This window comes from Achroia grisella, unplaced genomic scaffold (assembly GCF_030625045.1).
Source record: "Achroia grisella isolate CSIRO2021 unplaced genomic scaffold, CSIRO_AGI_Agris_v1 utg1064, whole genome shotgun sequence".
NCBI lineage: Eukaryota > Metazoa > Arthropoda > Insecta > Lepidoptera > Pyralidae > Achroia > Achroia grisella.
The window spans coordinates 1,056,287-1,081,736 of record NW_026712568.1 but is presented as its reverse complement, the minus strand read 5'-3'; the positions used below and the strand labels follow the sequence as shown (position 1 = coordinate 1,081,736).

General features: G+C 31.2%; 1 protein-coding gene across 3 annotated transcripts in view; it reads right to left on the bottom strand.

Moving 5' to 3' along the window:
- LOC131841695 (uncharacterized) overlaps nucleotides 1-25,450 on the bottom strand; it is a 41,048-nt gene that overhangs the window by 2,109 nt on the left and 13,489 nt on the right. For 2 of the 3 annotated variants that reach the window (XM_059190015.1, XM_059190020.1), the window contains 22 exons: nucleotides 20,913-21,038; nucleotides 19,108-19,223; nucleotides 17,064-17,199; nucleotides 16,490-16,580; nucleotides 14,014-14,183; nucleotides 13,544-13,699; nucleotides 12,127-12,328; nucleotides 11,679-11,842; nucleotides 11,481-11,590; nucleotides 11,295-11,403; nucleotides 10,641-10,761; nucleotides 10,155-10,264; nucleotides 9,876-9,983; nucleotides 9,274-9,363; nucleotides 4,991-5,161; nucleotides 4,438-4,615; nucleotides 3,567-3,739; nucleotides 2,901-3,045; nucleotides 2,059-2,150; nucleotides 1,614-1,701; nucleotides 1,047-1,231; nucleotides 353-572 (listed from right to left, as the gene is read on the bottom strand). In XM_059190015.1, the coding sequence (XP_059045998.1) occupies nucleotides 354-572; nucleotides 1,047-1,231; nucleotides 1,614-1,701; nucleotides 2,059-2,150; nucleotides 2,901-3,045; nucleotides 3,567-3,739; nucleotides 4,438-4,615; nucleotides 4,991-5,161; nucleotides 9,274-9,363; nucleotides 9,876-9,983; nucleotides 10,155-10,264; nucleotides 10,641-10,761; nucleotides 11,295-11,403; nucleotides 11,481-11,590; nucleotides 11,679-11,842; nucleotides 12,127-12,328; nucleotides 13,544-13,699; nucleotides 14,014-14,183; nucleotides 16,490-16,580; nucleotides 17,064-17,199; nucleotides 19,108-19,223; nucleotides 20,913-21,038 (3,060 nt within the window). In that variant the 3' untranslated portion in view covers nucleotide 353. The remainder of the gene's footprint in view (nucleotides 1-352; nucleotides 573-1,046; nucleotides 1,232-1,613; nucleotides 1,702-2,058; nucleotides 2,151-2,900; nucleotides 3,046-3,566; nucleotides 3,740-4,437; nucleotides 4,616-4,990; nucleotides 5,162-9,273; nucleotides 9,364-9,875; nucleotides 9,984-10,154; nucleotides 10,265-10,640; nucleotides 10,762-11,294; nucleotides 11,404-11,480; nucleotides 11,591-11,678; nucleotides 11,843-12,126; nucleotides 12,329-13,543; nucleotides 13,700-14,013; nucleotides 14,184-16,489; nucleotides 16,581-17,063; nucleotides 17,200-19,107; nucleotides 19,224-20,912; nucleotides 21,039-25,450) is intronic. The other variant, XM_059190018.1, reaches the window with a different exon arrangement.

The window sequence follows — 25,450 nt, the reverse complement described above, 5'->3', positions numbered from 1 at the left end:
TTAAATGTCAGGCAGGGTAACGTTCGCTATAATGTCGAATGGATATCAGTTTCTGCTTTAGTATCCGGAATTAAGACTTTGTTTTAACGTAGTGGAGACTGCATTCAACCATGCTAAAGGTAGCAAATACTAGTTCTATCTTAATATATAATCTGAGGAACAATTATAATTATTCAAATTTTTTTGTTACCTGTACTTTAAAAATAAAGAATTTGAATATGAGTACAAATCAATAAGAAATTACCAAATTTAAATAATTACTCCTCAATATCGATTCGTTCATAGTTTCTAATAATTTAGATAAAACTTAATGTTTTTTAATATGTATATTGTTAAGAAAAATTGTGAGTACCTCAGTCGTGATCGTGCGTCGTCTGCTCGCTCTCTGGTCGCAGTGAGTCTATGCAGGCTACAATTTTGAGTGCCGGCCCGAGCTTCATAGCTAAGGCCATCACTAAATGTTCAGGTTTGATCAACAATAACGCCTCCCCGTCCACTTCTTGCATGAGGAACTCGTCAGCATAGCCCGCACAGCCAGGAATATTACGAATAAAGTCGCACACCTCTGCCACCTGAACATAATAAATGATAGGTAATTATCATTATTGTTAAGCATTAAATGGATAATTAGTAAATCCTATTACTAATTTCATATAGTTTAAATACAATAATTTCGGTGGCTTAGAGTCTTTTTATAACAAAAGCTTCTTAAAAGTCAGCAACGGGCACGTGACACTCCTGTTGTTTCAGGCGTCCATAGGCTACGGTAACCATTTACCATCAGACGGGCCGCATTTGCTACCTATGTGGTAAAAAGAAAGTTTGTTCTTATAACAGTATATTGTCTAGTTATAAACAAACATCCACCAACATTTCTTTTTCTTTATAATGCATACATCTACCTATATTTAAAATACGAAAGCATTTCTGCTTTACTGTTTCAACAGCTTTGTAATGAAATTTGATATTAAGATAAGAGATAAGAGAATATTGTATTAAAATTAGACATGTTTTAGAATAGCAATTGTTATAAATAGATTACATACAGTCCACTTGTTAACGTTGGGTAGTTTTGGTTGTGTGGCAGAATCACCGTCTGTGGCAGTATCGGCTGATTCCGCGGCGGCCGCTCCCTCCGGCTTCACAGACGAGTTTTGAGTCTCGCTGCTGCTCTCCATACTTGAGCTGATTCGAGGTAGACTTACGCTCGATTCCATCTTTTGCTTCTTACCTGTATAAATTCACCTAATATATACATCTGATATTAAACAACATTGTGTTTGGGGAAAGCGATTGTCAGTAATGTAGACTGTTAACAACATTGCTAGCAATGTAATCTGTCAGGTTGCCCTCCACGCCGTAGCCATCATGATAAATCATGGTGAATTAGTCACGATGGGCTAACTGACCAGACCTCATGTTAATTGTATCGTCCTCCACTGGTACCCCGCCGCGTAGCGTTAGTGCAGGCGAGTGCACAATTCTATTATAATTCCTTAGAAAAAACACATTGTATTAAAAACCAAACCAAACTATTGAAATATTTTCTATTAAATTTTCATGAAATATACAAAAGATCTGTAATTAATAAGTTTAAAAAAATATATCATTACGTGGAGGTTCTTCTACAGACGGCAGTTTGTTCTCCTTATCCTGTTCTTTATCTCCACCAGCCACCCATTCTCGCAGGGGACGATTCACCTAAAATAGATGGTAATATTACTAACATTATACTAAAGTACAGTACAATAATCAATATTATTTAACTACTTACGTCTCTTACGTAAGTAGTAATATTCATTTTGGAAATGAATAAAATACTTGAAGATGAAGCAAGGTACGTCAGGAATTTAGACAATAAAGTGATAAATAATGATTTAAAATAACAAAAAACCAAATTCAATCATAATTTAGTATTAAACCAAATTAAAAGGATACTCAATCCATTATCAAATGAGGATAAAAGTGAGAATAAGAGTAATTTGTAATTTTATACCACAAAATAAGTTAAATATGCTTATTTCTCTTTAAAGTCGGATTAAGGTAAAACAAACTCACAGCAAACGGTTCGCCGGCTTCCTGTATCACGTAGCCCTCGATCACGTGGGTCAGTATGTTCGGCTTAACCATTGCTTTCGGTAGGCCTTTGTCTGTTCGAATAGTAACAATATATGAAATTGTTTATACAATATAGATATATATACAATTATAAACTACAACAAATAATATTTTTCTTACAATAAATATAAACACAGACAGATGGGGACAGATTTATTACATCCTATGAAATCTGTCCTTCTAATTTATGTCTTTATAATCTCACTTTACATAATACACATTTTTTCTATTTAACTGCTAAGGCAAATAAGCTGTCGGCCCACCTGATGGTAAGTACCATGTACATGAGCAGTACCTCAGACAACACGTTATCATGTGACCATTGTGGTAATCACGTGTTGCCATTTCGGAGGACTAAGAAGTCATGCTTTCGGATTATGTAATTTCACTACATTCCTCACCTTTATAACGAAACATATCTTAAAAAAACAAGCTGTTTGCCAGCTAAAATAAGTGTGAGTAATAATGCTGACTGTCTGTACTCAACAAACATCTGCAGATTTTGTGAAGCTGAAGAGAAAACGCCACTACACATCTTATGTGGTTGTACCCTGAGGAGATAAAAACCATCACTCCTAAAAATATCTTTCAATTCTTGTTCCTGGATAGTCTAGGTAGCCAACTTAGAAGGGCAAGCACTATAGATCTATGTAGGTCTGAAGAATTTGACAAAAGCATCAATAAAATAAAATGTTAATTGAGATAATTACCGTAAAAAAAATCTTAGTTATAAATAGTTTTAATTAAAATATTTTCCACTTTGTTAGTTGATCTGAACTCACCATGAGTGGCTGTTTGACTAATATGTCTGGGCGTGCACTGAGTGCTTTTAAAAAGCGCAGAAGTTCCACCAGAGGAAACAGGCGCTGTAATTGCAGCCGTCATTGTAGCAGAAGATGTTGTTGACGAGGCTACAGTTGTCACCACCTGTGTAGTATAAGATGAGATATGATGTGGAGATAATTGACAACTATCACCAGGCTAACATGTTCTAATTACATATCTGTAATTAAAATAAAAAATAAAGTGTATGGAATATATCGCAAGCATATATTAATTGTATATTTATAATACAATAGCTACAGGAGTAAATACTCTGACATACTTGTAAAATAGTTTAAGATATGTTCTATAAGAGATATAAAATGTATTAAGCACATATCACAATACAACAATAACAATGATAAAGTACTAGCTGTCCCAGCAAATGTTGTTTTGCTATATAACTTAATAAATTAAAAATAAGAGTGAAAAATTAGGAGTTGTAGATGTATTTTAAAATTCCAATGTAATAAATAAAGAAAAGGAAATTCGTAATTTTTGAAGCTAGATCGATGATACTTTTTTTGGGTTAGATTTATTCAATATTTTTCTTTATTTGGTCAAGCCCACTATTCAACGAGGACTAAGTTGCGGGCACAGCTAGTCGTATATATGGGTGACATTACCAGTTTTACCTGTGGAGCGACTGGCGTAGTTTGTTGTGCGCTACTGGGCACTGGCGCAGTCGACGTGGCCACCGTTGCCGTCGTGGATATTGGAGTCGCCTCACGCGGCGGACTACCAGCCGGTTCAATCTTGGGCTGACTTGCTTTTGAGGTGTCAACTGGGGTAGGTGGACCTGGACATAGGAGGTATAGTTATTACAGCAGCTAGTTAAAGTCAACTCAGTTGACCTAACAAGAAGGCACTTCAATTTATAGGACTTCCTGTTTTTATTTGCTTATATTTAATTATAACACAAACACTTAAAACATAGCTAGGAACTAGATGTCGCTGTATGGATCATGAGATATATACGTACCTTAATTTAATTTAAACTATATATTTATATCTCATTTTACTATATAATTTCTTAACCATATTCAACTATATTTATTACTAGCTGTCCCGGCAAACGTTGTTTTGCCTTAAAATAAAAATAAAAAAATTAGGGGTGGACTACCCCTAACATTTAGGGGAATGAAAAATAGATGTTGGCCGATTCTCAGATCTACTCAATACGCTCACAAAATTTCATGACAATCGGTCAAGCCGTTTCGGAGGAGTATGGGAACTAAAACTGTGACACGAGAATTTTATATATAAGATATTTATATTGTCTGTCTATCATTCGTGCACTACCACTGCCCCCGCCAATTACCATCTAAGTCTCAGCGTTAGGTTGGCAGGCAGAGATAAGGACAATCTTTCTCACATTTTAAACAATTATATATTATTTTAAGTGATAAGTGCAATAAAGAGTAGGTATTTAATAATTCCCTTCAGAATATTAATAATTAACATTAAAGTTCATGTGACATGATGTATGATACTTACCGAAGTTAGCTGTACTGGTAGATATAGCAGCATCGACAGTGGTGGAGGTACTGACTGTGGTCGGCGTTGGGAGGGAAGCAGTCGAGGTGAATGCAGGTGTACTAGCAATTGGTAATTCCGCCGATGCCTCCGGTGCGACCATCTGTTGTGGTGCGATCTGTTGCACTACTGGTGCCTGCTGTAGTATTTATTTCATTAATTTAGCTGTCTTACCTAATATTATAAACGCGAAAGTTTGTGAATATGAATAGATGGATGTAGACACGTATGGATGGATGTTTGTTACTCTTTCACGCAAAATCTACTGAACCGATTTCGATAAAACTGTACAGTTATACAGCTTATATATCAGAATACATAAAATTATTTCATTACGAATACCATTTCTTCCTGTACTATGTACATTACCTTCGATTTACTATTGATAATTTTTGAACTTCAGATATACTAAGTATATATAATATTAATTAATTAATTAAATTATATTATCTTAAAGTGTTCATAAAAACTTTTATTAATATAGGTAAAAATTTATACATAGTAAATCACTTACGGGGGGCGGCATTAGTTGTCCTTTGTCATCTTCGGTCTTAACATGTGCTACCAGTGCTGTGGACGGTTGCAGTGGTAGTACGGACCCTTGTACAGGCGCTGCGATCAACCCCACGGTACCCTGCGCCGCTTGCAACGTCAACTGCGGTGAACTCATGTTATTCGCTGACACCTATACCAAAATATTTTAGTATCAATATATTGTATTATGTTTTAACGATTCAATAGTATTGTCAGAATGTCTTTACAGCTTTTACCTCTTAAGCAAGCATGTTGCTTGCGAATAAGTTCAAAATCAGTTGCATTATGATTTTAAATTAACACAAATAATACGAATTCATATTTTGTTAATCAGAAACCTTGAATTATATAAATCAAAAACTTATATAAATAAAATATCTTAACTATCATTACATTTACAAACAAGTCAAACACATGCAATACTAAATTTTCAATCATTTGCACTGCAACTACATGCATTTTTATGTTCCTTAGACATACAATCACTCAATTACAATTACAAAACTTAACATGCAATATCTACAATTCAAATATACGGATATATTTATATAATCAAAACTATACATAAGTAAATTTAAATGTTCAAGTTTACAAGATAATTATAAATGCTTAGGTAACATCTCATCATCATCATCATCATAGTCAAATATAAGGGGTTAATATGTAAACAATTCTGTTCTTAAATTAATTATTTACTTTGAAATCTTAAATACTTATCTTTATTTAAAAAAGATGACCAAGAATATTTATATTATATTATAAAAAAATAACTAATACTTCCGTATTAGGAACGGTCAACAAAATTACTTTATTATAATATAGTGACTGTAATATGCTACATCTTAAAATAAATAAGAGCAAACAAATAACCCAATTCTACATAAAAACCGAAACAGAATTCTGACGATATATTCAAAATTTATTTAATTTCAAACATATTATACATATGGGACACAAACAAAAGAATCTGTTGCAAGGAAGTTGAATTTAGCATAGATAAGGTCATATTAAACAATATCACTCTACTGATTTAATATATCAAATATAATATAAAAACATACGAAACTAAACATCCTAAAATAATGGAAACTTTTGCTATATTCATATTCATTCATTAACATTCAGATTATACTATAGAAAACGCACAAATACATGCTAATATACAGATAACTACTCTGTATACTGAATAGAGACAGAACAATACTTCTATAACTTCTACTACTACTACGTTACAAAAAACATGCATTTTCAGTTACACATATTATTCGTATTCAGTTATTATATGTACCATAGAACATAAAATATAGCTTTATCAAAATGACATATAAATATTCAGGTAGTCCGTGCAATATTAATGGTATACTAAAAGACTATATTAAACATATAAAAATATATTCATTTTTACCTAATTGACATATAAAAAAATATGTTAAATATAATATAATAAGATGGGGTACTACTCGAGGTCGGTAATGAATATAGATTTATTTGATAATCACAATTATTTATAAATAATACTAATGTTGTAAACAACTAAAAAATTAAATATATTTTCTTCATTTTTTTAAAGAAAGTTAACCAATAGTTACAGGTACGAATAAAATACAAACACTACAGAATATTTTTTCATTTCCTATTACAAATATATTTAGTAGTATTAGGGAATAAATAATTAATTAATAAATACACAAAGTATTTTATAATTGTTTTGCAAAATAATTATGGAATTATTACTTGTATAACATTCTATTTTTCTGCGTATCCTGTAATAATTATAGGTTATATTTACCTTTAAAATGTTAGCTTAGCCTTCATTTTCTAAAAACATATTTAACTATAAACTACACATGGTTCTATAATCGAACTATACCTTCACCAGTAAAGGGTAAACCGCCTCCTATTACTTCATTTCATTACAGACCACAAGTACATATAATTTCTTCAATTAATAAAAAAACAAAACAACATCAATTTGGTACCAATGATTATTATTTAAAATAAAAAATCATTTTGTTACTTTCAAGTTAATACTATGATTTCTTTAAAGCAACATTGGAATTTGTATATTATTGAAAGTGGATTTGAAAATGATTGCAAATGGATAATCATATAAATATGTTATTAACTACATACATAGATAATTTTTCGATGCACAATTTAGTCAGTATCATATCAGTTGTTTCTAGTAGATAGATCTAGCTATTTCTAGTAAACTATTAATCTTTTCAGTAAACAGGGTTATTGCCTATAAAAATGGCTATTTTGAAAATAGTAAATTACCGTATATTTGTACTCTAAAATGTACTATATAATAACACTGAAATAATTGTCATATTTCTTAATTATAAAGATCTTTCCAACCGTAATTATATAAGTCAATATGTTTATGAAATGCGAAAAATAAAGTATATTTAGATGACAACGGTGGTAATGTAATATAACAATGTATGATATTAAATTTTACATATTGATACAACGAAATTCATATTGAGATATAATATATTTTTGATTGTTATATTATACACCTGTTGGCAAAAAGAGACCCACACATAGAGACTATTACTCAAGGACTACATATGTATATACTAGCATATAGTACGCTATGGTTTGTCTTATCTTGAAAGTAACAAAACTATATATGGTGACATTGAAAGAACGCTGTTGTTAAGTTTCTACCTCGTGGTGAAGTATTGCCGGCGAGACCTGTACAAGAGGCGCGGACAGCAGCGAAGCACCCTCAAGCGCGAGCCCCGGCTGCCAACGTTACTACCACTCAACTTGATATCCGATAATACTTATACACATTCATGTATACGTATATCTTATACTTATACTATACTTAGGTAGACCGGCAGGAAAATATTAATATAATATGATACATATTAACTTTAAAATTCTTCACTTTAAAGGTATATTTGATGTCAGATAATGTGAGGCTTATTAGGCTATTATAAGTTATAATAATTTATATAAGTTATATGTCATTGGCATCTATATAACAACTTACTAGACTATGGACATTTAACTAACGAAACATATTTATTGAGAATTTGATTAAATATATAAGGAACAACAGGTTTGGTATATAACAAAAATGTATTAATTATAATTATTAAGTACCTATTTATTTACTCTATAAATTTTATAACATATATAGTAGTAAGTACTTTTCGGGGATATGAATAAAAGCAGAATATAGACTATACTTAATATATACTATAAATATTTAAATATCAAGCCTATAAGTTTATATTATAATATAGATATTATTATGTACTTTTTAATAGGATTGTATATAATGGAATATTAAAAAGCTACTACCGCCCTGATATGGCAAAGAAACTATAATAAGTTAAATGAAACATTGTTTTATCAGTAGCAAAGAATAAATTAGGGTCAGTATTAAAAAAATATATAATGAACAACTGTTTATTAATTACAAGCAGTTTTATATTCAAAAATATATTATAAAAATAACACTGTTTAATAAAATAAGAACCAACTATATACCGGAACTGAAATGTACACTAATATTAAAAGATTAAATGCAATTTATGTGAATTTATGTACTACATATGGAGAGCCACGATCTCAGCTATCACGATTTCAGATCTACAACTACATAAACGCTCCCTTGAAACCCATGGTGATTAATTCTTAGTAGATTTGCTACGATGAGCTAATTAACTGTTTTCCCCTGGATTCCCGTCAGCATATACCTTTCGTGTTTAGCGTAGGTGTATGCATGCGTAGTACATGTATCTTGATGGACGGGAAGAGGATTCTTACTAATGGAGTTTTATTAAGTCTTGGTGAAAGCAGTGGACATCTATTTTACCAAATTCCAAATCGATAGTATTAGTATAGTTGTTCAATTTTCTTAATACCAATTATTGTTTCTGTTGGATTACACTCTTTAAGACTTGTTCTGTGCAACATAAAAGCCATATTAGTGCGGTAACTCTTTATTTAGTGTTATGTAGCATATTCTATATGTATAATATACTAAGTACACATACTTGCACACTATCATTCTATTTGTACAAATACCACACACACTCTTTTTAGTTCACTCATAAGCATTTTATAGAGGTAGGTGACAAGCTCTTGGCAAATATACTACTGAGTTATACAAATGCAATTACACTTTCTTTTAAGTTAGAATATTGCAATATTCGACAGGTACTATTGTACTGGAAATATTATACATTATTAGTCACCTGTAATAATTTATATTGAACAGCAGCATAATTGTGTACTAACCGGTTGCATAGGTGTAGTATGGTTCATTGGTGGTTGTTGTTGTACTGCCATGCCCACTGAAGTCTGGACTAGACCGCTTCCTACCAGCGTCTAAAGCGATAAATAGTTAATAAATTAATTAAATCCAAAAGCGGCATTGGATAACGTTTCATTCAATTATCTCCTGTATTTTTTATACTAGCTGCATCAGAGAACGTTATTTTGATTAAAACTTACTTTTCAATATACAATAATATTATAACTTAATTATTGAAATAAAAACTATTTAACTTATTTAATTGGACTAAATTACGCAATTCATTTAAACAGCCGAGAATAATCGGAGTACAACCCTAACAAACATCGTGACGCGAGATTTAAAGCTAAAGACTAAGTTTATAAAGATGGATAATAAAATCAAATCAAATCAAATTTTGGCATTTTATTATATTGGTAGTTGCACTAGTGTTACCCACTTACTAATAACTATACTTCTATGTTGGGTTGACTGGTAGAGATCTCTTTTAGAGATAAGTTCATCTTTGCTCACTTTGTATATAATTAAGTTTACTGTATTTAAAGGTGCAATAAAGAATATCATAAGTTTCTGGTTAAAAACATACTTGGGGCTGCTGCTGCAACGTTTGTACTTGAGCCAGGGATGCGTTTTGCGGTTGTTGCGCAGCATTAATTTGACCCACCAGGGTACCAGGTTGCGCCATACCACCAAGCTATATAAAGAGGAACAAGTGAATAAAAATAAAGCAAAAAGAAAAAATTGTACAATTATAAGTTACTTTGCAAGGCATATTTATAACATATTATCGTCCGGTGAACAAGTAATACATTTCGGATAGAGTACTTTAATTATGATTGAAAGAGATGTGATCATTCTTACTTACCGGATGTATTTGTTGCACCATCGATATAGTTTGCGGCATCCCAGTCATAGGCAAGGACTGAGCCACCGACCCCACTGGTAGAGCCCCTTGTTGCATACCCAACGCCATTCCTAATGGATATTAAAATGGAATTATAACAATTTTTATACAACTTCTAGCTGTGCTCGCGATTTCAGCCGCCATAAATTGGAATAAAAAAATGTAACATATGTGTTATTGTAATACACATGCTATATTACAGTACAGTTTCATTAAAATCCGTTAAGTAGTTTTTTAAAGAGTTACTCTTTCAAAAACTTCCATACTTACAAACCTTCGCATTTATAATATTAATAATAAAATATACAAGTATTAGCGACGTCCTAACAAGAGAGAAACCCAAGTTCATTTCATTGTTAAGTTACACAGGTAAATAATTATTTACTTGTGTAACTTATTATACAATTGTATATCGGACAATAATTGTAATATAATAGACTAATTCACCTTGTTGGTAATGTTGAACAATTTGTTGTGTTTGCTGTTGTTGTTGTTGGTGCAGTAATTGTTGCTGCTGTTGTTGTTGTTGTTGTTGTTGCTGCTGCTGTTGTTGCTGTTGTTGTTGTTGCTAATGTAACAGGAAAATAATAAATCAAAAACAGATATCTATAAGAAATTAATTAAAAATGTAATTATTGAAGAAATTAATTTTAAAACCTATAATAACCGAATGTAAGATAAACAAGGCATTATAGCAAGTGTTCCATTTATAAATCTATATGTTTACTAGATACTAAATACAAATACAAATATCTTTATTTTGCCTGAAAAGTGGTTTACAGGATTGTAAAAATTATAATTTATGTATCACATTTTTCACCAGAAACTGGCATGCAAAAATTAACAGTGTCCATTTATTATTATTATTATACTAGGTACTATATTACTAAAAACGACATTTAATGAAATTAAAAGTTGTGCAGAATGAGGAACTCATTTCCACTTTATTTCACCTGAATATGAAAGGTGACGTGAGACGCAATTAGCAGGGCGTCTATTTAATCTGGATTATTGAAATCTTAAAAAGATTGAAATAATCCAGATAAAATAGACGTACTTAAAGAAAATAAATAAAAACTATTATTTAGGATATCTTTGTACCTGTAAAGCTTGTTGTTGAAATAACGCCTGCTGCTGTAGAGTTTTGTTAATAGCTTGCTTGTCTTGGACGCTCGTAATCATCTGCCCCGATGCATTCATCACCAATAACCTGAACACAGTTGTACGTAAAATATAAATTATGTTTAACATTAATTTATACCATTAGTATAATAAAAAATATATTACTGTTGTTTAGGTTGTTGCATCTGATGCTGCATCTTATTCGTCTGATTAGCGGCATCCTGCTTCGATGCGGGTGCAGGTGACCGTACACCAGGCTTTCCACGATGTTTCGCCTACAAGTTACATAATGTTACACATTATTAAAAAAATATTTAATTTAAACTAAATTAATAGTCATAATGGGTGGTTATTGAAACATACCTGATTTTGAGCCTGGTTCGCACTGGTTTGGGTAGAAACAGACGAAGCTGGTCTTATTCCCGCAGAGGGCAGTATGTTGGAAAGCGGCCGTGGCGGTTTTGTCATCGCATCCGCGGAAGCCCGAGGTTTTGTCACCGTACCAGTAGCGCATGCTACGCTGGCATCTGTAAAACAATAGTTAATTGTATAATTATGTCAACATCACAATAATTATTAAAAAAAAATTAAGTGCATACAATACGACAAGAAAAGCATAAGTGCATATCTGATGGATATATATAGTATAACATGCGTATATGTTATATAACTTATACAGAAATATCTAGAAAAAAATTCGCGTATGCAATAAATATACAATCGCTAGGTACAACAAAAGCAGAAATAAGTTAGTAAACAAAATGAAATCTTAACATCTATGTATTAAAGTACAATAATTATAGATACTAACTGTTATGCTGTAAAGTGTTCTGCGGTGAATGCTGAATAAACATAGAGGGCTGAGCATCGGGCTGGGTGCCCCTTATGAAGATAGGGTTGGGTGCAATAAGACCGCCGGCAGGCAGAGTACCAGTCTGGAGACCCCCAGTCCAGACTTGCGGCAATGCCCCAGAGAACTGCCACGGCGCTAACTGCATCGTTTGACCGCCAGTCTGTGCCAATATTAAAACACTTCGATCACTCGTTATTCGCGTTAGTTTCTATATAAAACTAGTAATTTTATTATATATTGGTACAAACACGGCTATATTATTTGAAATATTAAATTCCAGTACCTATATTTGTCCATGTTTTTATTCATAAGTATAATAAAACAGATATAGAGAATTGAGAAAATAATTTCTCTAAAATAAATACACAGACAAGTAAAGAAATATTATTTAACATATTTCAAATTATCTATATGTATATTATCTATAGTAAGCCTTATTGGACACAAAGTATTTTTGTTACAGAGAAGTATTTATTTTATTAATATATTTTAATAAAAGCTAAAGAAAATGATAAATAAAAACTAATAACAGCTTAAATCACATAAACACGAATAAAGTAAACGATATAAAAATTAAAATTTTTAATATCAATCAAATCACATTCATGTATCTATTATGTATCTATATTCTTTTCGCATGCTATACAATGGAAAATAAAAAATAACAAGTTATTTTTCATATATTTATTGTTATATTCAAAACACAGGAGTTATTTAAATTATTCCATTCTTTGGAATATCTTCATGTACTCGTTTTTTTTGTTGGCAATGACACTAGATAGTAAATTTATGAATAATCTAAATAAAAAGTCCGACTGGTTTCTTCAATGCTAAAAAATTTTACCAACAGGAAAAAATAGAACGATTCAAATTTATTGATCTTACCTCAAGACAGAATCATCTTATTGTCATACAAAATGCAGAACTATATTTTAAAATTTATAAGATGATAATGTGGTCCAAAAAAATAAACAGATAAAACAACTTTATTACGCAGTCACTTCGCTTTGTGAGACATATTCGCAACAGGCGCACATTACAAATTTATTTAAGTGTTACAATTATACTTTCATAGTTATTTAAATTTTTATTATTCCACCATTTTAAAATACCGTACATACTGAAAATATTGTACATACAATCATGATTTGGCGATTTAATTGATATATAACATGCAACGATAAAATAAAAAAAATTAAATATAAGAAACAAAGATACATATCTTTCAATGATAATATGAAATGAGAATTTAAAATTATATTATAAATAAATATAAATGTAATAAATTTAGTGTTGCAATAATTATAAAAAAATTATTCAATAATATGTATATACATAAGTATGTGTATAATAATAGTATGACGTGAGTACACACCTGTAGTGGACTAATGATCTGCGCCTGCGCCGGTTGTTGCGCACTAAGCACGGGCTGAGAGACTTGCACGCACTGCGCCTGCACGGGCACAGTCTGCGCGTTGGCTCCATTAGCAGTACCCACTTTGTTAGCAGTGACTTTGCCACCACTCATTACCTACAACAACACGATTTCGTTTAACTTTATAATATATAAAATAAATCAAATAAATAAAATCAAAATTAAGTGTAGTCATCCTGTAGTATAAATTCGTTTCACACTTAACCGATTTTCTGTCAATTCCTTGGTATTTTACTACTTATAATACTATATATTGTTTTTAATACTTACTTAGTATTCTTTCAATGTAAAGGAATTGACAGAAAGCATGGCTGAAGAATTTAATCTTATACAAATCAAAAACAACTGTTGATGCCTTCGCCTGAACTAAAAATAACTGGTAATATATGTAAGCGTACTTATAAGATTACCTTGTGCATTTCAGCCGGCTTCTGCTGCTGACTTATTCCAGAGACGGTGGGCTGCGAATGTGCTGGCAGGATGCTTGGTTGCGAATTTATCACACCCAAAGGACTGAACACGAAGGTTTGATTCTGGGTAGTCGGTATCGCTGGGATTGTGGTGTATCCAGGGAATGGAGCTGTTTGAAATTTTTTTCATATGTAAAATTAGATTACACAAACCACACATTACGAAGCTTACTAGGTAGATATTAAAATTGAGTTGAAACTAGACAATCGACGAATCCCTCGCTGCTCATGCATTGAAATCAAACCAAATATACATATATAATTATTCAGTATATGATAGAGATTAGATTTCTTTATTTAATTCTTAGTCAATACCAGCCAGTTATTTGTTTATTTAAATTAGCCCAATGACAAATATTGCGGTGTGGACTATATATACTCTGAGTGCAAATGGCAGCTCACATGGTAGCCGTTGTTATAAAAACCACACCATTTAGTAAAACGACAAAAAGCTGTTTAGACTTCAAAAATCTAAATTAGTATTAGAGTGCAAATTTATTATTTTTGTAATGTAACAACATTGTAATGTATTATATACCTATAACCCAGACCGTGCTATTATGAACTATATCTTCTTTAATATAAGACTAATATTGGATACCAGTACGATATGGTACTGCACCAGGTTAGTAATTTTTCAAAACGACGTTTATAAATAGTTTAGTAAAAGTGCATTAACAAATAACTCATGCATTGAATGTATCAAAAAGAATTTCAAAGTAATAACTGTCGTTTAATATCTATGTATATTTAGCATTCGGAATAATTGTAAAGGAATTAACTCTTCCAATGTATTTTCTAAAGTGTGTTACAAATGTACATATACATATATCATGCCATAACCATAAAAAAAACTTGTCAATGTGCTTTCAAACTAGTGTACAGTGTATATAAATTATTATGTTTTAGATCTTAACAATAATACTCTACTGACCTTTAATATTTTTTAATATACGTATGTATATATTTTTATATTCACATGTGCTATGCTGACTTTAATTTTTAATAGTAATTGAGATCTCATTTTACGTTTGCGTCGGTGAAAATAGGTTAAGTTTCCATCAAGTGTTACGTGCAACGATATGATTGAAATGCGTTAAAGCTAAACAATAATAAGCTGCACTTGCAATGGATAATGTGAAAAATGATATTTTAAAAAGCGAATGGCTGCTTATTTTTGTACAGTTATATCTAAAGACTTCAAAAAAGCTTTAAATGAATCCCAGACGAAATGCCAATTAAATTAAATTTAAACAAAGAAAAAAATATGTCCCCCAAAAATAAAGTCACATTCACGTAATCCAATCACGAGACCGGAAACAAATATAACAATTCAGTCTTAAAAATGTATAAACCTTGCTCCTGATATGTAGTGAGACCTGCAAAATTTACTGAAAAACTAAATAGTGTTGAAGTTCGTAGCCCTTATTCCATAGAAAATATTTTTAAGTTTTAAATATTTTTGTGATGATCTGGTTTAATGACAAAGTTTAATTCAGATTTTTTATTATGTTAATACAGTTGTTACAGCGCTTTAAATCAATTGTCCCAAGGGAAATAAGTTAGGAATGAATTATATTTGTATTCGCTATATTTTCTCAAAATAAGATCTAAAAGCTTGTGTGTAAAAGGTACATAAAAATGACATGATGTAAAAATATTACACAAATATTATTAATTGCATAGATATGTATTATTTTCATAAACAATAAGTGTGAATATGCAAATGTGATGGTAAATATATTTTTAAATCTAAGGTAGATATGAGGAAAGGCAAGGGGAATACTTCATATGAAATATAGCATTAAAAATTGCACATTTAAGGTATATAATATAATCATATTTAATAGACGTCATTTCATTTATCAGTAATTTGTTTAACTAATATAAAAAAAATATTTACTGTAGTTGGAAAGCGGTCAACATATCCAATATAATAAAATTAGATTATGATTATCTAGAATTAAATTAAAAATAAAATCATTATACTTAATGAGATACCAATATTTATATGTCAAATCAGATGGCAAGCTGGAAAGACTAAAAAAATTAACATATGTGATATTCCTACCCCATATTAATATTAAAATCTATAGTCACAAAGATGATGTCCACTTTAGTCTTTTGCAGTGGTCATATAGCCTTATCTTTGTCTTATATATAGAAATCTTTATGTCTTATATATAGAATTAAAAAATAGAATAGAATATTGACTGTAATTTGTAGACCGCAGACCACTTTAAATTTATTTTTATTAGATCATTTTATGTATGTTAATTCGTAGTTAAAACTCAATACAATTTGTTATCAAGAGACAGACAATACGTGACGTAAGATACACCATAATGGCAGCTAAATGGTGCTAGTCCCTGAATACTAGATTATTGCACAAGTAAAAATTAATAAATGAACTTACCAGCTTGACCCTGAAGTACTTGTTTACCCTGCGTAGTCAGCATGTGAGGTGCAAGTTGATTACTTTGGAACGGTTTGCCGGCAGCAATAACCTGGTGTGGAGTCATTTTGTAATAGAATGAACAGGAAGTAAATATATATACCTATACGTTAATAAATTGTATTGAAACAGTTCGAATATTGAAACTATCCTAACTTAAAGGCTTTATAATATTAGTATTATATTCAAATTTAATTCATAATATGTATACAAAATGAAACATGAAGTTACATTACAGATTATAAAATTGGTTTAAAAAAACTATAATCATTGCAAATGATGACAACAACAATGCAAAATAAATTAAAATTAATTACAAGTATTTCAAATAACATACTTTAAACTGAAAAATTAATTATTCACTGTATTTTTTATCTCGAATGTACCGTATTCGATGAGCATCTAAATGCAATGACATTCTTTATAGGTTAATATGTGGATATCATATTCTTGATTGACCTCTACACCGAGCTGCCTACTATGTTGCTGTATGTTGTTATGTAAATTCACTGATATCCAGTACATATGTACTAACCTGTATCTGTTGTGAGTTGATACCAGGATGTAGCGGCATCAGTAGCGGACCCTGCGCATTGTATAGCTGTTGCAGATACGTGTTGTTTTGTAGCGGCTGCTGAATAACTTGCACTCGACTGTGACCCCATTCAGCACTGGCGAACATTAACAATAATTTAGACTCAAAAATAATAAAATAATAGAAACCCTTTAGAAAAGATACGAATGGACAACTGCCAAAGTCATGAAATATTATTTCTTAAATACCGTAAAATATTCTTTGTAAAGAAAGCAAGAAAATATTTTATTGATAACTCTCATAAGGTATACAGAAATAAACATGTATATTATAGCATTATCGTTATCTTATGGATGACTTTATTTCAGTGTCAGAGTTCAAGAATTGCCCAACAGTGGGGTTTTAAAATAAGATTTACATACTGTAATTATATTTTGTATTAAGAGTCAGAAATAGCATATATCTGAAATTAAAAAATTGTATCGATTTATATTCAGATCTGCTTTAGATACTGTTTGATGGAAATGAAATATTTTAAAGATTACTCTTTATTTCTTAAGATCGTTTCTTAAGATCTTAAAACGGGCCTCAACATTTTAAATTATTATTCTACTAATTTAAGCAAGTATCATATGAAAGTCTTTAACTTCTACATTTTATACTTGCTTTCATTATAGTGGTATTGCTTTAGAGTAGTAATTAAAAACCATCCACATCCAAAAAAGTATCTGTAATAAATATCTGTGCAGTACGAGTACGAGTCGCACTTTACTGATCGTCTATTTATTTGTACTTTTATGTGACTCACTAAATTTATTTATTGTTACCATGACACTGCAAATCGTCGGTTGTTATATTTAAAACTGAGTCATACAATAGACATACAGAGATTGTACTCTCTGACTTCGGAGACGTAATATAGTATATACGGTACAGTCCTCAGGACTGACAAGGCACGAGTGATACTATCTGTGTCGGTGTATCAAACAACTAGATTGACATATACATAATAAATGTAACGTAAATGAGATAAACATGATCGCTCTTCGTTATTAGCTCATTGGTAAAGTGCGATAAAATACAAAAAAGTATTCAAAGGAGAACCACTTAAAACGTTTCCAGACGGCGATAAAGTTCGGAAATCAGACCGTTGACTGGTGATAGCCTTCAACTTCTCGTGATAAAGTCTTATCGTCACATTTGTAAAATAGCAACAGACTTTTATTAAGTAGGAATCCTTTGAAGGCCTCATATACATAAAATATTGAGGAGACAACATACAGTACCTACTCTCAAATAGAAAAACCAAACCAGCGAGGAAAATGCGTTTAAAATTTATCCACTTTCCTTTTTTTATTTTTGTGTATTTGTTGCTGACACAACATTCTTTAATCGATCGAAAATTACTTACGAAAACTACGTCAGCAAAATGAGTTGTTTTTCCCCCGATCAAGCATATAAGTGTATACTATATGAATGACCAAAACTATGTCAACGCTGACAAATAAATTAATGTCAGTAAATTAACTAAATTAATTATTTTTCCCAATTTACAGATAATAAAACGATAATAATGTACCTATTCTTATAATATAACTATCACACAAACTGCCTGTAATGATAAGATCATAAGTAAATGTATATTCTATGAATATGAAATGGCGAAGTCAGGTCAGTTAGCCACCATGTCGAATTATTTAAATAATTGCGTCCCCCCCCCCCCCCCCTGGAAACCAACATGATAAATTCCTGAAGAATTTGCCACTATAGATTAACTGACCTGATCTCATGCATATGTTAGCGCAGGCGGAAGCATCATTTCATCATCAATTAAAAAAATAATAGAGAAGTATGTAATATGAACTTAGATAAAATATAAAGGAAAAGTACTACCGAATGAACGAAAAGATGGATAATGTGAAAGATGATATGCATAAAAGGACAGTAGCCTCAGATATGATGGCCGATAGAGATCAGTGGAAAATGCCCCAATAATGGAATAAAGGCAAGGCAATGCTGATGATTAAAGTTGTAGTAATCATACCTAATTTGCTGCGGATGTTGAGCGGTGGGTGGTAGACTTTGTAACGGCGGCATAGTGGAGATGCCAGCTCCTGCTTGCTGCTGGATGCCAGCAGCTGTCGGTTGCTGCTGCTGTACCTAAACGAAACAATATGTTTTAATTTAAAACGTTACGACTGTAATAGACACGGTTTGATATAAAGTTTATACAGATTCAACATTGGCATTTAAAAATGTACAAAAAAGGCAAACATGCATTTCTTATAGAAGTTATCAATTTAGCTATTATTGATCTAATGTATCTATACATATCAGTACATATTCGAAAATAAAAATTAGCTAACTAAAGATAAAGAAAATACCAGATTGTTCCAGAAACAATCATTGGATTATAAGAAATAGTGATCGCCCAATGGACATATATCGACCATATTTTATTTAAATAATTGCGGTCGCTTTTTGAACATTATTCAGGTTCTATTGTAACACTTCCTTTACGTATCAATATATATATAGATTACTTTGATAACAGTACAGAACCAAAACTCGATTGTTCTGTTTTGAGAATTAACAATATTGACATTATTTGATATTGATGTTTTGTTATCAGTCGTGTAATATAATGCAAGTGATTTAATGTATTTTAATGCATAATTTAAATAATATATTAGGATTTAGCACTCCTTCCCTATACAGCAATTTTTGTATAATGATATATAATGAAGAAGGTATAGAATAATGTCGGAACAAGCAACAACAAACAATAACAACAACAAGAAGTACATCAATTTTAAATACTAGTAGTCACGCGTCAACGATATAGCCCGTCAACTGCATGATACGCGGTGATGTGATAATGAAATGAGGATGTGAAGTAAGCATAAATTAAATGTACAGTAACATACTACTCTTTAATAATAATGAAATTTTACATAATTGTTAATTAGAATTCCTGCGGATATCGATATTAGACAGATATGAAAATAGATAAAATATATTGTACCTATAGTTTTCTCACGTTGTTTTCTTTGTTGCCTAGTAATTTGATATCGTAACGACTAAATATTTGATAAAATATCACTATTAGGTCAGCATGAATTCAAAACATAAAAAAAAATATTTAAGTAATGTTGTTCGAAATCATATTATAAAAGATATTGAAATACTTAAAGACGAAGTAGATTTTCGGTTTATGTACTTTTTAATACATCTCTCCTCTCCTTGTTGGAGATTGCTAGAGCTACATGTAATAGCTATTATAGTTCTTTCGGCAGTCAATACACTGATTTATTTAAATTAAAACATTATTAATAAAAATGTAGGTATTCTTGACTGGCGATGCTTAGTAAATTGTTGAGTCTCATATGAATTTCATTAACATTAAGTAGTTCTGTATTGTGGAAATAATTTGAAGTCAGCACAGTATAGTTAACCGATCAACGCATTAAATATTGCGTAAGGATCCCCTTGTTACTTAATTAAGTAAACAGTTTTATGTAGTTACTCATAAAAACTAGACAATACTAACTTTACATAAAAAAATACTGATGCCCAAAAAGACTAAAAGGACCAATAGCTAAAATAGATATATATGATATGATATAATATGTATTTTATTATTGTCCATACAAAATGTATTTTATATTCTGCCAAAATTATCACTATTGAAAATTATCAAGAAACCAGTGCTACTCACTGGCGCCCATGCCTTACTTCCTTCTGTCTCGGAGTTCATAATACCCTGCACAAAGTTTATATCAACAAAGAGTTTTTAAATATTTACGAAATAATCCCAACAGCTATTAATAACAATAGAATGTAACAAACCTGATGTTGTGCCATGCTGCTTGGCATGGATGACACGACGGTGACGGTCTGATGATGCTGCTGGTTTGGCTCGTGCTGTGCCATACTCATCTGTTGCTGTACCACTTGAGTTTGTCCGTCTACTATCTGCACATATTATACATATATACAATTAGTATATCACACATACAACACTATTGCGCATTGTACTCGTAGTCTTTCTAAGATTATTTCGCATAAATTCGAAATTTTCCAAGGAAATTAAAAACAAATAAAAACTATCTAGATAATACATTTAATTATAAATACTTATATAGTAGCGTCACGATTAGATAAATATATAATATAGATATAAAAACTCCCATATTACCTGCCCTCAAATTGAACTATACCGTTTAGTGTACTATGTCTTAGTGCCAAGACAACCGTGTCGCGTTAATAGTAAAACCTACATATACAATTATAACTTATACATATTATTACAATATAAGCAAAAATCATTTTGAAAGTAACGACAGTATCGCAAATTACAAAGTGACAAGTTGTGTACGTGGTGCGTTAAAGGAATTTATTTTAAATATTCACTTTAACTGAAATTCATTGATTAATAAGAAATGTATTGAGTTAGAAACGATAATAAACTTTCATTGTAAACTGAAGTAAAACTGAAAATGTATAATAATAAATGAATATATATATAATAACAAAAAAAGGCGTAAAAATAAGAAGAGACTAATTCTATTATTGAACTCCAACCGTAATGGCGGAGGTCGGTGATTCGTTGTTAACCGCTCCGATGCAACGACACAAGTGTCACTTCAACTGTATTTTCCCGTTCCAATTACCCCACCACCTACCTATGATGAGGAGTGGCTGTGCCATAGACTAACCACAGACAAACATCTTCATTCTAGAGTTGTAGTGTAAAAATATGAACCTTTATTTCTAAAATATTATGGCACTATTATCATTGAATACAATGAAACCACGTCCGACCACCCGCGTGTGTACTTAAACAATGAATATATTGTGGCATATGTGCATCAAGAAACAAACACAGGATCCAGTTGTTGTTTGATTACAAAAACTGCTGATTAACGAATAAATAATGCACTGGGGTTCCATTAAACGCAGTGTAAAGGTTATACTACACAGACCGAGTGCTATTCATGTAGGTAATAAAAAATATTCTACTTTTTTCGCCACTCTATATACTGTGCGATTTTCAAATGGATTTCTGCATTCATGTTTATTAGGATACCTCATCAAAGATTAGATATTATTTATCTTTTGAATTATTCACTTCGAATTGGTATAGTATTTTTATTGTATTTACTTGTGTTTTATAATTATTTGATTTAATTCAATAACACTTGTATACCGTATACAATAACGGATTTAGCATATATATTTAGAATTAATAAATGACAGTATAATATAGTTTATATAGTTCATAATATTCATAATAATGTATAAAGTTCTATTTTCTGGGATGATTCATCACTCTTTAATGTCTTACTTAAAGCAATAACAAATATGTATATTTATAATAAATTATTTACTTTTAATAATTACTTATTGTAAAACAAAACTACTATGAAACTAGAAAGTTTAAAATGATAATTTACAATATTAGCGTAAATCTATACGTCTCTAGCGTCTCATATCCGTATATTACAAATTATTTGGTATCTATTTGCGTTGGTCTGGGTATTTCTGTATTTATAAAGCCAATATTTTTGTGTATGTCTATAAGTCATCTAGAGTCCATATAATATAAAAGCAGAACTTGTACAGCTATGTTAAGTTTGAGCTAGATGGCGCTGGATATTATGTCTAAGTTACTTATTTTATATACGGAACACCGAGCTAGGCACTATTCGAAGTCACGTCAAACTAACCGGATACGCAATTATCTAAATACCAAACGTTCAAACCGGATGATACACAGCGCACACCTTACACACGGCTCTAATGAAATATATGTAACTAAACTTTGTAAACAACATGAATTAACCCATTATATTGTGTACGTGTACACTACACAATCAATGTGATTTATAATTCTACCAGCTGTGCCTAAAAAAATAAAAAAAAAGTTACATCGTTATCCAAACATGTTCAAATGTCCATACAAACTTTCAACTCCTACTTTATTTTACCCCCTTAAGGATAAAGGATAACCCCTTAAGGATAAAATTTTTATAAACTATGAATGTCTATATTTAATCAACAGCTTAACAATAAGTTTTAAGCGCCTAGCTTTAAAATTACAATACTTCCATAAAACCTTTCGTCTCGTATTTCATGCCCTTAGAACCCTTTTTTCGAACTAAATAGTAGACTTTGTCCGTTCTGGATTATCAGTGTTCCAAATTTCATGTAAATTGGTATTTTTTATTCATCCGTGGGAAGGAACGATATACCGGCGCCTCTGTGGTTAAAACAGAACGGAAACGGGGATCGAAATTACGACAGCCTGAAATTCGAACTCCTTGTGGAGTCCTCACAATAAACAACTTGTCAGGAGGCTGTTGACCTTCAGTTACTCCGTAACTCCTACCCCTTTGTGTGCCCTCTGCACTCGCCTCCATTTAGTTCAGTGTCCCTTTACAGCATTAAGTTGTAACTTTCTTTTTATTACCATAGTAACTATATAAGACGTACGTACTACCTACCTACGTCGGTATAGGATTGTATAACCTATTTCCTTTTAAGAGCTGGTGATATATTAATACATTTAAATTGATATTTTCGTCACAAGTCACTATCATCTAAGACTCATGGATAGATATTATGATACTCGTCATCCAAACTTAAATATAAAATCCTGTTACGCTTTCAAGCCTAAGCTGCCAAATCAACTATAATGAACTATGGCACAGAGATAGATTATATAACCGACACTTATAGACCGTGGGTGCGAGAATGTTATTTATTATACGAAACATTTAATAATTCGATATGTTTCAAGTTTGAAGAATTACCTGTGTATAGTTTATAATTGACAAAAACAACATTAACTACCGCGGGTAATAAATAGCTAGTACTATTAGAAATAATAAAGCAAGCTTTGTTACCCTTAGAGGTATTAGAAGTCAGACGTGAATCACACGTGGAGGGGACTAGGGACAATAATATTTGAGCCTTGGGGGGTGGGGCGTTAAATTAATGACATTGGTGTGACAGAATTCATAGACGGCCTGTTTCGGCAATCAATCGTCATGTAATTTAAGATGGATACGTAACGCTACAAGAAGCTAGTAATAATGCAAATAAATTTGAATTTCTACGGCAAATGGAGTCATCATTCCAAGTTGCAATATATTATAAAATCAATAAAATATACTTAACATTCTTGCAGCAGGGTAATAATGCACACAGTTATACATTTTTAGTACGTTTTTAACACAGGATTATTGAGATAATTTGAACAAACTTATTACTGTATTATTACTGAATAAACCGGCGTAACTCGCACAAAACTGCTTCAACAGTTCTTTCTTTTTCCTTTCTGACCACAATAAACGCTTACATTGTTTAGAATAGCGAACATCGAATTTACGTCAGACTGTAATATGAAACTGAGGTGCGACTACATACATCTAGTTTGCATTATTAGTACTGCTAATGCAGCAATTTTGAATGTAGCGATAGCCAACCGTATAACAATGCAGCCGCGTGGGTTTAATATATCCCCATAGGTATATAACACTTAAATTGTATACTTTTCAGTTGCTTATTCGTCAATATTAAAAGCATAATTATCTTGTAATATGATAAATTATGCAACGAACATTTGAGGATACGACTAAAGTCAAACAGATCAAAATTGGATAGTATTAATTGAATTAGCAATTCTCGGTTGATATTTAGGAATATGTACCTAAATATACTAGATGACCCTGCAAACATTATATAGCCATATAAATTAAAATAGCTATTAAACATAGGGATTGATAGTAGACGGATGAAAATTCCACACAATTTTTATTCCACATTATAAATAAATTTAAAAAAATGTTATGGACAACCGTCACTAAGTGAAGTGGGTATGAAAAATATAATAGATATTAGCCGATTCTCAGACCTACTAAATAAGGATATAAAATATCATAAAAATTAGTCAAGCCGTTTCTGTGTAGTATGGTAACTAATATTGTCACACGAGAATTTTATATATAAGAAAAACAAGATACGTCATTTGTCAGTTATAAGTAAAAGTAGCTGTACGATTTGCAATCAATGAATTGTCAATAGTACACAAAGAAATCATCATTATTTTAGATGTCATTCATTCTCATTCTTGGAATAACAACACAGATGACCGGAATGTGTTCCGTGTCTCTGTGTGCCTAGTACTCTGTACACGACAAGGGGATACAAGCGCTTTCCGCTGCATCCAATTTCAGGTCCCGACGGATGCAGTCTAATGCAGATGGATGCGAGCGAATAGATCTATGCAAATTTGAGTGTACAGACAGTAAATCAATTTGTTGGTACAGTCAGTAAATCTATATGTTTTAACTAAAATTACTGCAATTAAAAAACAATATTTT